General features: G+C 33.4%; 1 protein-coding gene and 1 pseudogene across 2 annotated transcripts in view; both read right to left on the bottom strand.

Annotated features, from left to right (window-relative positions):
* LOC102877950 overlaps positions 1–1,327 on the bottom strand; it is a 2,554-nt pseudogene extending 1,227 nt beyond the window's left edge.
* Positions 1,328–1,470: 143 nt separating this feature from the next.
* The window catches only part of WSB1 (WD repeat and SOCS box containing 1), a 14,729-nt gene continuing 2,361 nt past the window's right edge, over positions 1,471–13,838 (bottom strand). For both annotated transcript variants that reach the window (XM_006924985.3, XM_015599213.2), the window contains exons 2-9: positions 11,365–11,533; positions 10,146–10,414; positions 8,863–8,994; positions 7,107–7,207; positions 4,685–4,857; positions 4,063–4,176; positions 2,923–3,030; positions 1,471–2,638 (exon numbers count right to left, since the gene is read on the bottom strand). In XM_006924985.3, the coding sequence (XP_006925047.1) occupies positions 2,479–2,638; positions 2,923–3,030; positions 4,063–4,176; positions 4,685–4,857; positions 7,107–7,207; positions 8,863–8,994; positions 10,146–10,414; positions 11,365–11,533 (1,226 nt within the window). In that variant the 3' untranslated portion in view covers positions 1,471–2,478. The remainder of the gene's footprint in view (positions 2,639–2,922; positions 3,031–4,062; positions 4,177–4,684; positions 4,858–7,106; positions 7,208–8,862; positions 8,995–10,145; positions 10,415–11,364; positions 11,534–13,838) is intronic.

Raw genomic sequence — 13,838 nt, 5'->3', positions numbered from 1 at the left:
CTAGCAAGCCAAAGAAAGGGCTTTTCAAAGTTGTAGTTACTTTTGGCAGAAATGTCTAATACTGAAGTCTTCTTTCGGTGGAAAACTGATTTTGCCTTAACTTTCTTGTCCTTAATATCCACTTTGCTGCCAAACAGCACAATGGGGATGTTTGTACCAGATCTCTATGCCAAATAGGCACATTCTTGTAACTCTCGAAGTTCTACCAAACATTGTAATGTACACTGGGCTTGTATGTAATAGCTATCTCTTAGTCCACCAAATTTCTCCTGACCAGCTGTGTCCCATACATTGAACTTGACAGGTCTTCTGTTGGTGTGAAACACGAAGTGGTGGACCTTGACACTCAAGGTAGATACATACTACTTCTCAAATTCACCAGATGACGTTTCACAAATGTAGTTTTTCCAGTCTCGCCATCACCAATCAATTCAAGTTTGAACTGAACTTGGGGTTTTCCTTGGGCAGCCATCATGGTATTACTTCCAGAAGCATTTCTGGACCCATCCGAGTGAAGCACTATCATTTTTAAATCATGTAGCTAGAATCTGACTTTTGTTAATAATCCAATCACTTCTTCCCTACTTCTCTAGCTTTTGCTCACTCAGGCTAAAGTATTACCATCCTATTATTACCTTCTTCACAAGAGACAAATGGAAAATATAAGTGTGTTTCTACTTCACTCACATTCGCAATCTTCCTTTCATCTTGGAACTATGGTTTTCACTGGAAGAGGTAGCAAGCAATTCTGGCCTTCTCAGAGAATGTATCATCCAAAAATGCTACTGTTACTTGGCCAGATAAATTGGTTGGAGAGTAAATAATTTAACAGTGTGAATAACTAATACATCTTATTTTAACATTACAAAGCAGATATACTACAAATTGGAAAAAAAAAATCAAACCAGATTTAAAGATAAGGTGCTTTTTTGCTTATTTTTATAAAATATAGGCGATTCTCAGTAACTTTGGCAAATTTTCCACTGGCTTTCATATTTATACCCTACACCTATGTACCATCAGCAGAACCAACTTTAAGAATTTCCAAATAATTTCTTAGTGAAAACCATCAAGTCTCCCAGAGCACACATGGCTAATAAAAGTTTTGCTTTTTTTTGCCTACACAAAGGCCCACATCACTAGATTTTTCTTATGGCTACTTTAACCAGATAGATTTACCATAAGCCTGTTAGTTCTTCTAAAAGATCTTATTTTTCTTTTGCTCATTAGTTATTTTCCTTTGTTCTAGAGTTTTTAAAGCAAGCACTATTGCAACAGTTTTCCTAGAACAAGTCAATGTAAAAGCTGAAATCATGAAGTACCAACGCTAAAGTAGTGCCCTATACTTGTTCTATTTCTTCATTCCCTTTCTTGCTTAATTTGCTTGTGGTGCTCCAACAACCTTACAATGGAGACAGACAAAAAGTATTAAACCTTCCAACATATTTAAGAAACTTCTGCAGATGACAGTGTTTTTCTACAAGTCTTTAATTAAAAAACTCAACAAAAATATATAATCGAGTATTTTACATAACGTATACATTCTTATTATCTGCAGGTAAGATAAATAACAGAAGGCAAAAGCAGGTATACTGTATTGCTTCTTTGGCAAGTCACCAATACTATCCCCTGCAGAAACATAGGGTATATGTTAAAAAAAAGAAAAAAGAAAAAAAAAAGCGCCCAAGCAAAAAACCATGGTCTTAAAATAATTGTCCCTTAATACAAACAAAATATTTAGCAATAATACAGTAGATGGGTTTTCAAATTGCCTAAAATTTATAATACTTTATACTAAAGGGTTAAAGTAGCAAGCTGCTTTCCAAAATTAAGGCTTGTAACAATAGTTCGAAGAAAAGGGGGGTGGGCAGGAAGACATCCTTTTTCTAGTTATATCCTGGCTCTGTTTTAATTTAATAATGTCACATTCAAACTCTACCTCTCAGAAGCCATTCCTAAGGAAAACATAATCCTTTCTCTAAACGAAAACTGTTTTATCTGCAGGTCAGTTGTCCGGCCACCCTCCCTCCAATCAAACGCATATTTTATAGGAGGCAATTCAGCTTTCTTGAATCAATATTTACCATTCAAAACTCAGTGTCCCAGAATAAAAAAAAATTCCTTCCACTTTATAGCAAAGATACATATTGGGGCTCTAGTGAAGCAATATATACATGTTGGAACTAAAACTTAGGAAAGCAAATGGGTCCATCCAACACATAGCAGCTTAGATCTAAATATGTACAAGTATATATGTTTTCACAGTTAAATTTTAGAAAAAAAATGTACATATGTTCAGAAATACTTCTACAATCTATAAATAACATTTAAAAGCCCAACTGATCAAAATGCACTACAAGAATGCATCAAATTAAATAAATCTTCTAAACCTTGAAAAACAGATACTTAAAGTCAATAAAGCTTGAGGTTTATGTAAAAGGTACTGTCAGTCCCTACTACTAGGGAAGGCAGAGTCCTCTAAATACGATAGGAGAGAAACTCCAACACTTTAGAAGGAATCGGTAGCTCCTGGACTTCTTGGGTGGACATCACTCTCCGGATTGACATGCGACATAAATGTTGAAGACTAGGAATTTGCCTTGGAGTGGCCCAAAAATACACACTTCCATCATGTGTCCTAAACAGAAACAAAAAAATTCACAAGCTCAGTTACCCAAGTACATATATTTCAACATCCTACAGCTCAAATAACTATCATCCAAGGCTGTGTATTAGTAACAAAATGCACATTAAAACCTAATCAAAGTGACCTAACCAATGATCTCCTCTATGACAAAGTAACAGTATTATAAAAAGCCCTCATGAAAGATTTACTGACATTAAATATTGGCTGCGTTGACCAAAAACCACCTTAAATTGTCTCTTTTAAGAAAAGAAAAAAAAAAAGATAAATCGATTTACCCAGCAGCTAAAACACTGCCATCAGTAGAAAAGGCACAGCAAAGACCATTGCTCAAAGGTGCAACTTGTACTGGATAATCCTCATCAATTCTCCAGAACCTCACCATTCTGAAAAGGAAATAAATTGTTAAGTATCTAGTAGGAAATTTAAGGTAAAAGCAACTTTTAAAATTGAGAAATAAATGCCACTGTGTTCTGAGTCATAAAATATATACACACACAAATCACTGCAGCAAGAAATTACTGTAACTTGCTTATAAAGTATTTTATAGTCTACATCATTTGGTAATTTGGATCAACTCACACTTACAGAGACTATAATGCATGTCTGCCTTCTCTTTCCAGTTCAGATCTATAACACTCACAAATGAAAGCTTTCTCCTTATTTTCTTACACTTAAAACCCAATCATGGCTGATCTGTTTTGTTCTTTCCAAGACATTCATAAAGCCTTTTCACCTAGGTAGAGTGTGTCCAGGAATGGCAAAAAACTGACATTCAGAATCCATCTCAGCACACCAGAAAAGAATGATTGCTGGCAAATAAAAAAGAATTCTTCTTGTATGTTTGCTAACATTCTGGAAAGATGATAATGTTGCTTTCCGAATTAATGTGACCAAATTTCTTAATGTGAAATCCATCCATGTTGTATGATAAAAGCATGTGAAAATGGAATGGCTACATCTAGTTTCTGCTTCTTACCAATAAGCAACATATCTCACTCATGTGATATTTCATTTTATAGTCTCAACTGCAGTAGATACAAATTACTCCTTTTACTATTTCACTTTGACAATGTCCTTCTGCTTCAGCCTTTGTAAGATATTACTGAAAAAAAAAAAAATCTGTGAGCTAAACTAAAAGCTAAAAATCTACCAGTCTGCCTAAACTAGCTAACAAACAAGGAACACAGGGATAGGCACATGCATTATCTTTAGTTTATATGGGTACTGTTCAGGTCAATATTCTTTAAGACACACCAACATCTCCCAAGGTCTTTTCTAGAAAAAGAAACATTAAAAACCAAACTGCAGAAAGCCTTTTTTTTTTAGTCTTAAGAATATTTTCATGAAGTAAAAGGATGAAAGGAAATTTTTAAAAGACAATAATGAATAGGTCAAGCTATAATTCACATACTTACTTATCATCAGCAAGGCTTGCAATATGCAGTCCATCATGACTAAAAGATACGGATCGTACCCATCGGTCATTTGCCCCTCCAGCAAATATTGGAGTAGGTGGGGGAAACAGGTGCCTGAGATCAAAACACACATTTTCTGTGGAAATGAGTCACTTCAAGAAACAAAACTACCCAGGAACAAAGTACATCTGTCTTTGAGTAATATTTAAAGTGGCTTTAATGAACACAACTAAGACTTAAAAGGTGATATATCTAACTTAAATCAAAGGGACTTGAAAAGGATTACTGATCTCTCTTTTACAATGTGGTTTAAGACACTAAAATTAAGTCCAATTTTAGTTTTAACTATTTTTCCCCAACATAAAACTCTAAATATAATTACCACTTCTAAAGAATCATGTACTATTCAATAAGACCTGTATCAAGAGAGCTAAATTTATTTTTAGAATTTATATCTAAAGCTTTGCATTATTGAAGGGCTTAAATAATATTGAAATTTTAAATTACAATAGACTGCAATTTTAGGTTTCATATGTCAGCGATCCTAATCATTCATGTAATTTCTTAAAAGCTATTCTGACAGCCAGAGATGAATTACAGATTAAAATCATGCTGTACCCACCCAAATTCCATCAGAATGTCTCCAGTATATGGATCCCAGATATATACTCGTGTATCATAAGATGCAGTAGCCAGTAATGCTCCATCAGGAGAAAAGTCACAAGCTACAACATCATGGTGATGTCCCTCTAGTTTCTGTATCATAGTATATTTATCCATATTCCAAAGGAAAACCTGAAATAAAAAGGCAAATGTTATAGCTTCATTCAGACACACACAGGACATAATGGCACATCTTATACTAAAACTGCTAAATTTAATTCAGATTATATTAAATTAAACATGATAAATTATGAATAATTAAAAGAATATGCTCAGTGTCATAGATTAAAATCTGTCTTAAAGTTAATTAAGGTAGACATGCAAATTCTATTTCAAATGTTTCTGTTAAATGTTAATTAAAAAATAAGCCTAAACATTAAAAAGGCAGTGCAATTTAACCACAAAGTTATACTGACATCCATTTATTCCAAAAACTAATTAACTAAAATATACAGAAATAAATAGAGTTAAGTACTACAAACCCCCTTCTTTTATTTTTCCAGAAACTACCAAATTTTTAAAAAATATACAGACAGAAAATGTAAGGTTAACAAATTGTTACTCCATTGGCATCTCCCTTTGAGATAATCACTTGTTTACAAAAGGCTTGGGTCACCAACGTGAGCCTAGGAAGAGAAACAGATACTGCAAGCAAAGAGAATTTTCACAGCCAAATGAAATTTCTTTGGCAAACAACAAGGATGTTAAACCACATTACACAATGAAAATGCTAATTTATGAAAACAATACAATTAACATTTCTGTGAATCAAGATTTGCTAATCTCATTTTTCCCAAACTGACCACATCATTAGTCATTTTAAGTATAAAACATTTAAATTACTGTAGTACAAGTTCACATGTAATTTTAGATTTTAAAATCAGTGGTTAGACTGTGCAGAATATCTCTAAATAGGATTCTAATGTTTACTGCAGTCTGTTATTAAATGTGAGTTGGAGGTTTATAACAATCCTAGTAAGGCAATCTCTCCTCCTCTTGGGATAAAGCAATCCTTTTGGCTACATTTTTTTCTGCACAGACACAATACATTACTTCCAAAGAAAAATAAATACAAATCTTAAATTGGATCACACATAAGGAATCTCTAGCATCTCAAAGAATTCCAAAAAATAGTACAGAGAAACCATCTGAAAGCCAATCGCATTACATTAAATTGGTTTCACATGTCAGACTCCCAATTCCGTCCCACTGGAAGATCAATTTACTTGGAGGAGTCAGTGGGTTTCACTGTGGGGGAAATTATTTTAAAAAAGAAAAAAGAAAGAAAGAAAAGCAGAAAGTGGACATCGACCAGCACCTGTGTACGTACAGTACACCTTGCAGCCGAATGCAAGGTTACTTCATCCTATGGTAAAGGTCGCCCCCAGCCCGGTAGCCAGAGATGCCACTCTTTCTGCCCAGCTAACACCATTGTGCGCCTGTGTGCGAGTGGTGCCAGCATAACCTCAATCACACCAATATTGCTGCCACCACCTGTGACAGGGAAAGCAAGAAGCATATGGAAAACACACAGCCTAAAATAGCAATGTCAACATCTAGCTTTGCTCTTCTTATGATTTTTAAAGAACTGTATATTTTTTTCTATATTTCTAATATTTGCAACTATCATTTTAACACACTTCTGGCTAGATAAAATGCATTTTAACCAGCCTCCCACCCCCCCAAAACCCTCATTATTTCAAAGTGTATTGTGATTATCATATGTATTTGGACTTCAACCATTTTCATAAATATCTGAAGCTAATAAGACCTCCTTAACTATAGTAACTCAGAGCTGGTAGACAACTAAAAGAGATCAATAAACATAACCCTCTTGAGTCTTTATACTTAATCTGTCTACAGGTATGCTATGCCTGTTAGCACAAAACAGACCTATCAAATTTCTTCTATAATTCACTCTAGGACATACATGAGTGCTATTTTTATTCTTATTAGGCTTTTAAGTTACTTTTTTTCAGTTAAATGTCCAGGACCAGCTGGGACTCAAAACTTTTTAAACAGCAAACTGGACAAAAAAAAAATAGAACAACAAAGAAGACAATTATTAGCAAGGGAATGTCTTAACATTTGGACTAGATCTCTTCTATAGCACATAAACTTTCCTAGATTTTAGAAAAAATAAATTTGACATACCCCTTATTTTATGATTATCTCTAACTAAAAGCAATCCAATTTCTCACTTTACAATCAATAACTGTATTTAATTTCCCTCATGCAAATTCTCCCCCATCACGAAATAAAACATTTAAGATATTCATGACACCGAGCACAAACTTAATAGGTTACTTAGATTTAAAATGATTATGCACATATTATTATAATCCACTTCACAATGAATGTACAAGAACTTTGACACATACTGCTTTATTGGCTCCCACTGAACACAGCATGGAAGAGTCAGGAGAGAATACACAGCTGTATACCCAGTTCTGATGGCCCCTCAATACTTTCATCATGTTTCCTGAACAAAAAGAAATACCTGTGTTAATCCTAGAATTCACTTCAAATGAGGATCATTCAAAAATGGCAAAATCATAGAATCACAAACTTCTATAGTGGCAATGATTTACCTATAAGAGGGGCTGGCAATACATATTAGTTGCTCATTTTTGTAAATGAAGTTTTATTGAAACAGAATCATGCTCATTTGTTTATGCTGTGCTCCAATGGCAGAGTAGAGTAACTATGGCGGAGATATCATGGCCCATAAGCCTAAAACATTTGCCATTTGGCCCTTTAAGAAAATGTCTGCTGACTCTTCATTTATAGAAAATTCTTTTAGTCTAATTCCTTTATTCTACAAATGAAGGAACTGGACCACTGAAAGGTTGAGACTTGATAACTGCCTTCAAAATGCCTTTTCAACCTTCTTTTTTTGATAACCTAAATTCCACTCCAAGGCCCCTATGCATTATACCTGAAACACACAGTTACAGCTAAGAATACTTTAACTCTTTAGTTTTACAGATACTTACTGACTGCCTACTACATTCCAGGCAGTGAGGATACATCTGTGAATAAGACAAAGTCCCTATTCTCTTGTAGCTTACATTTTACTGAGTCTATATTCTTAACTGAAAATACGTTGAGAAAGAAAGCACTATTTGATCTGCAAAAAGAGATAAAAATTTAATCATCAAAACTATTTTAACTGTTGGGGTCACTTCACTCAACAGCTGAGCAAACAAAGAATTGATAAAATGCAGAAGAGGTACCTTATGGTTTAGAAATAAACATATTATTTTATTAAGCAATGGTTGTTATCCATCGGCTGGAACAAGTCTCCAAATCTGAGGGGTCTGCTTCCTACTATATTCAGTTTAAGCTACCCTACCCTTAAGCAAGCCTGACAACTTCCAGCCTGAGGTCGTTAGACAACTACCAGATCTTATTTAAATGTAAGGTTTTAATTAAAACTGTAAACTCTTTCATTAGAGGCTAAAAAGGAGAAGAAATAATTATCTTTGGTCCTCTCAAACAAGGTAGATTCTCCAAAACTTTGTTAAACATCTCAATCATCAAAGTTTCTGAAAAAGCCGAGTATTTGACACTGATATACTTTTATAGTATTAGAGGACAAATCTTTTCTTTTTTTATAAGATAATTTCTTACTTAACCTATCTAACTTATTGTGCTTACTAACATTTACATGTTATAAATTCTGGTTTCTAAATCATATTTAATCTAAATTTTATTAGATCACTAAGTTATATCTGATATGTTTGTGCTTCAAGGTCTACTTAAATTTTTCACTAAGCAGAGGTTAACTGAGGTTAATAACCCTTCCTAAGGAAATAAACACAGACCAGTTCACATACAACCCTAAAACGGATCCAGATTTTGTCTTCGAATAGTTGATACAGATCTGTGTGGTTACTTTCAGAATAATATCAGATTGTTTACTTAGAGTAACTGCTGGCTCCTATTCTGGGTCACATTTATGGTTTTTGTTTGCTCTACACTGGGAAAGGGACTAAAGGACTAAGCAGAGAACAAGAAACTTTGATCATATGCCACTTTTAAAATCTAATGCCGTAGATAAACCCAATACCTCTCAGTAGTAATATTAAAAAACTAATTCTTTTTCACAGCTTGAGTAAAAACAAAAAAACATACCATCATCTTTCAGGTCCCACACTCTCAGAGTTTTATCTCTTGAAGCTGACACTAGGATCAAGCTCCCATCTGGAGCAAAAGTTAAATCTCTGACCACTTCAGTATGATCTACCAAGTTAAGGAGGAGTTTTCCTAAATGCAATGGAAGGGGAAAATAAGACAATGTTAATAATTTTATCCGTTTCTATTTTATAAAAGTATTCCTCACCATTTAAAAAGAAATAATGAGTAGAAATGCTTGGGCACTCCCTTAGCTTACCAAGTGTAAAATGACTTAGTAGTGCTTTTACTATTACCTTTAAAGATTCACTATTTACATTGTTTTAAAATGAATTATTTCCAGGATAGCAAAGCTATATATATTAGAAAAAGTTAAAAGGGAATTCCTGAAATGTACACAAACTCCGGGATCAAGTTAATTTAGTATCAAAAAACCTACATTATCATTTCTCAATCTTTGTACAGTTTGTTTTTAAAATATAAAATCAAATTTTTCCTTGGCCCTGGATTACTAATGAATGTCAAACTCCTCAAAAGATGCATGTTATCCCACTCACATCAACTTAAATTTTCAAACATAATCTCAGTGAAAAAAATATACTCTATTCATCTAATACTGTAAGAGTTTTGTTTTTATAAAAATCTATGTGCTTACCTTAAATTTTTTCAAGAATCCAATGAAACTTAATGACTCATTATCTCCACTTAATGTTAGTATAATTTGCTGTGTACTGATATACATATTGTTTTAATGCTCATTTAAAAAAATTCTTCAAATTTTTTACTACAAACTATCAGCCACTATCAAAAACTGTTTTAGGTAGTGAGCAACACATTTACTTTTAATTGCCCAAAGAATGTAACTTCTAATCCCATTTGGTTAAACTTTAGAAAAAATGTCACTAAAACCTTCCAAAGGTTAGATGATTGTTGAAAACCAGATTTACCTTGAAACCTGTAAGATATCAGTCACTGAAAACTATCTAAGAAAACACTTTGCTATTTGAGTTATAAAACTAAATTACTAGTTGAAAGTGAAAATTAACTAAACATTCCTTAGAAATGCTGTAATATTCTTTGAAAAGTGATCAAGCAGTGTGAACTCTATTAACCTAAATTAAAACCATAAAGATGCTATTCAGGCCAATTATAAAGACACATTCACAGCACCAATTCTTGCTCTTTAGGAAGTTAAAATCCTCAAACCACATATCCTACTGCCTATGATCAATACCCTACATCATAAAACTATCAAGTTTGCTTTTAGGACTGTGATTCCATACCTGTATATACATCCCATATTTTGATACGTCCATTGTTTAACCCTGTGGCAAGGAGTAGTTGATCTTGTCCAAATCTGAATCGATGCCATTCTATATTTACACAGCGACTCTGTTTTTCTGGAACTGAGGATCCAAAAGCAAGGCTCCAGACTATATCACCACAGTCTATAATATGTTCACGAGGCTTATTTTTCTGAGCACCATCACTATTTTGTCTCGACAATCTCAAACTGCTTGAATTGGTGACATTCTTGGTGCCATGCAAGAGACTGGGGGTGGGGAAGAAAGGTCAGACTGAGATCTAGTTATTACTACTCCTATGAGTACGAAATGATAAATGTTTGCTAAAACAACCTCGATATCATTATAGTGATATTAAATAACAATAGAATTCTATAAATGGGAAGGGGAAAAGTTATTAGCTATGAGGACATGACTGAATAAATTCAGATCAAAAGAAATTCTCAGTGGCTGAAAAAAAGATAAGTTCAACAGTAAAGTAATTTATAACTTAATTGTTTCAAATTTTTCCTCAAAACCAGTATATCAATTAGGACTCCTTTAATTAACCTAAAGTATTAACAAGCAAAAGAACAAAACCAAGAACTTAAGATATTGTGAAGCTGACAACAGAAAATTACCTTTAAAAAAAAAAATACACAATAATCAGTAGTTTCTAGACCTAAAACAATATGTAAATAAGGACATTAATTAATAAATACAACCACATAGGTCAACTAGACACAAAAAACATGGAAAGATTAAATTTAGTATGATACATTTTAGAAAAACTTTCAACAAATACTCAAACTCAATTAAACCCAAGCGGAAGATTGTTAAGTACATAAAAAGTAATCACATGATCTATGCACCACTGTTATCTAATAAAATGTGAAATCCAAAAGTGTCACATAACAAAGGTCACCTGACCTGGCACAACACAATGTATATACTACACCAAGGCACAATTAATCTGCCTTTTAATACACAGAAACACTTAAAGACACAAAAGTATCTGAGAAAATGTCCTACACATGTAAGATCAGACAATTCTTCCCACAAATTTTCCAATAAATATATTCAGCTTATGATAAAACATTATTTACAACAGTCTACAAAGAAAAAACTTAAATACCAAAATCTTTTCATTACTCCACATAGAAAAAAACCAGGAAATTCTACAAACAGACACAAAATACAAAAAAGAAAAGAGCCTTACAAGTTTTTAAGGCACTGGGACCACGGAACAAGCTTTACTGTACGATGTCCTTGGGACCAAGCAAAGTACGAACCATCTGGAGCAAAAGCAACAGTCCAATTTTCACGACCACATTTCTTGTCAAAAGGAGCTGCTGGAGCTAAAAGTTCACCTATAGTACGTGATCTCACTAAAAGGAAAAATAAAAATACAGGATATCATACATAACAATAAATAAATTTGAGGCTGCTTCCATATTACTTTGGGATTTACTCAACTCCATTGAGTACTTCCTAAAGGGCAAACAATGGACAATTCCATGTTTTTAATTTAGAGTACTTATATTTAGCATTCATAATAAAAGGTGATATATTAACAGTGTAAACAAGCACTTCTGTGTTTAACAAGCATGATCAATAAGCTCTTACTGTACATGTGTGCGTGCAAACTCAGCTGAATTTCCTAAATTTTGGGAAAGGGTCTTTATCAATGTATGATCAATGCTGTTGCTGTCTTAGGTTGGTCTTAGTTTCAAATTTTACTATTCTTCCTTTTTAGTTCTAAGTTATTGTCAAGTTTATTTTCCTTATTATCTATTTTGTGGTCAGTTGTCTGGTCATCTCTACAGTGCATTTTTATATTTTTGGCTTAAACTTTCCAACAACTAAACTTCCATATGTTCTATACATTGCAGTTCAAATAAGAACTACTTATACTCCTATTGCTAGAGCAGATACATGCACAAAATCCCAAAATGTACTTGTTCAGTGACACTTCCAAACTCAATGTGTGCTCCGTCAACAGCTAGTGTAGCATCTAGCTGTTGGTATATGGGTATACGACAGGTGCTCAGGAAATATTTATTGAACGAATATGAAAGCACATGTATAAGCTCCCATTCTTCAGTGATTTAAATATTTCACTGACCAATTCTTTGATACATTAACAAATAAGTTATGGTTTAAAAAGTAAACAAAGTTGGGACCTATTTTTTCTATATTTATAAATACGAATATCTAATAAGGCTCATTCTAATTTGGTGCAGCTGAGATGATCAGAAATTTTCTTTTGATGACTCAAAATATTCCTCCTTGCCACTCCACCCAATCAGTCCTGATTCTGACCTAAGAGGATAAGCCTATCCTTGCTCTCATATGACATTCATACAGCGAAGACAGCCAAGATTATCATCAACTAAATCTTTTCATCAGGCTAAAATCTCTAGTCCTTTCAATCATTCCTTAGATTACATAGCTTCAAATCCATTTCCCATCTTCACCTTCATCATACTTTCCTAGATAAACTCGTTAGTAATGGCCTTCATCAAAGTGGTACCCAGACCTAGCACAATACTTCAGGTGTGGCTTAATCAAAGCAGCAGAACCCCCAACCCATCTCCACCTCACTTGTATCAATACAGCATAGGTGACATTAACTTCACTGGTAGTTAACATGACTTTATTAATAATGAAATTTACAAACAAGTGACCCTCCTATACCAGAATTTTTTTTTTTTTTTAAATATATAAATGATTTCTGAAAGGGCTTGCTGCTCCATGTTTCCTTACATTCCTTCAAGCCCAGTCTTCTATGGTCATTTCACTAGAGTGTTTTATGTGCTTGGCCCTTGAATTTTCAACCCTTACCTAAATTATTTTAACTTCAGTTTTTGTTTAACCACATTTATCTTTTAAATCTGTAAATTTTAGAAGGAAAAACCCCCACCAAAGTTCATAAATAAGAGAAACAACTTTTAAAAATTCAACTGAAAACTGCAAGCATTATCTTACAAAGGAAAAGCCCCTGGTTAAACTAGATGAGTATACTTATGGAATTTCTATCTTGAAAAATAGATTGGCCCTTGCATTCCACTTCAAAAACATCTAGTAAATTAGACTAAAACTCACCTCCCCTAGAGCAAACATAAGCAAGACTAACTTTCCCACAGAAAACTCATTTTTTTTAAGTCTGTATTTTAGGATCACTTTGTATTTTCTTTCAGAATCCAAAATCTTTAATAACAAGGCAGGGTTTTTTTTTTCTTTTACCTTGACCACAATCACAAAACTCCTCTTATATAAAGGGTAGTTGGTAATAAATCAACAACTAAAAAACTGGTTCAAATAACAAAGACCATAAGTTAATTTATTCTTGAATATAAATTCAAGAAATGGGGCCACTATTAAAAAAAAAATTGCCAAATAAAGTTACGAGTCCTGTATTAAAAATTACCTGTGTTTCTTTGCTTGTTAACAGGTATATCAAATGTGAAGATTTCACATTTTAATCAAATGGATTTAAGCACTCATTTAAATACTCAGTGATACAATACTATAAATTAGCATCAGGTTTATAATAAAGTGCTTTGAAAAAAATGTTTTATAAGTTAAACTTTTATTACATTACCTGCAACTGTTTAATGTTAGTATCCTAAGATGACTTAATGACCCTGTATAAGGGAAAAGCTGCCTGCCACAGGAAATCAGCCATAGATA

The sequence above is a fragment of the Pteropus alecto genome, unplaced genomic scaffold (genome assembly GCF_000325575.1).
Source record: "Pteropus alecto unplaced genomic scaffold, ASM32557v1 scaffold98, whole genome shotgun sequence".
Taxonomy (NCBI): Eukaryota; Metazoa; Chordata; class Mammalia; order Chiroptera; family Pteropodidae; genus Pteropus; species Pteropus alecto.
This window is presented reverse-complemented; position numbering and strand designations above follow the sequence as displayed.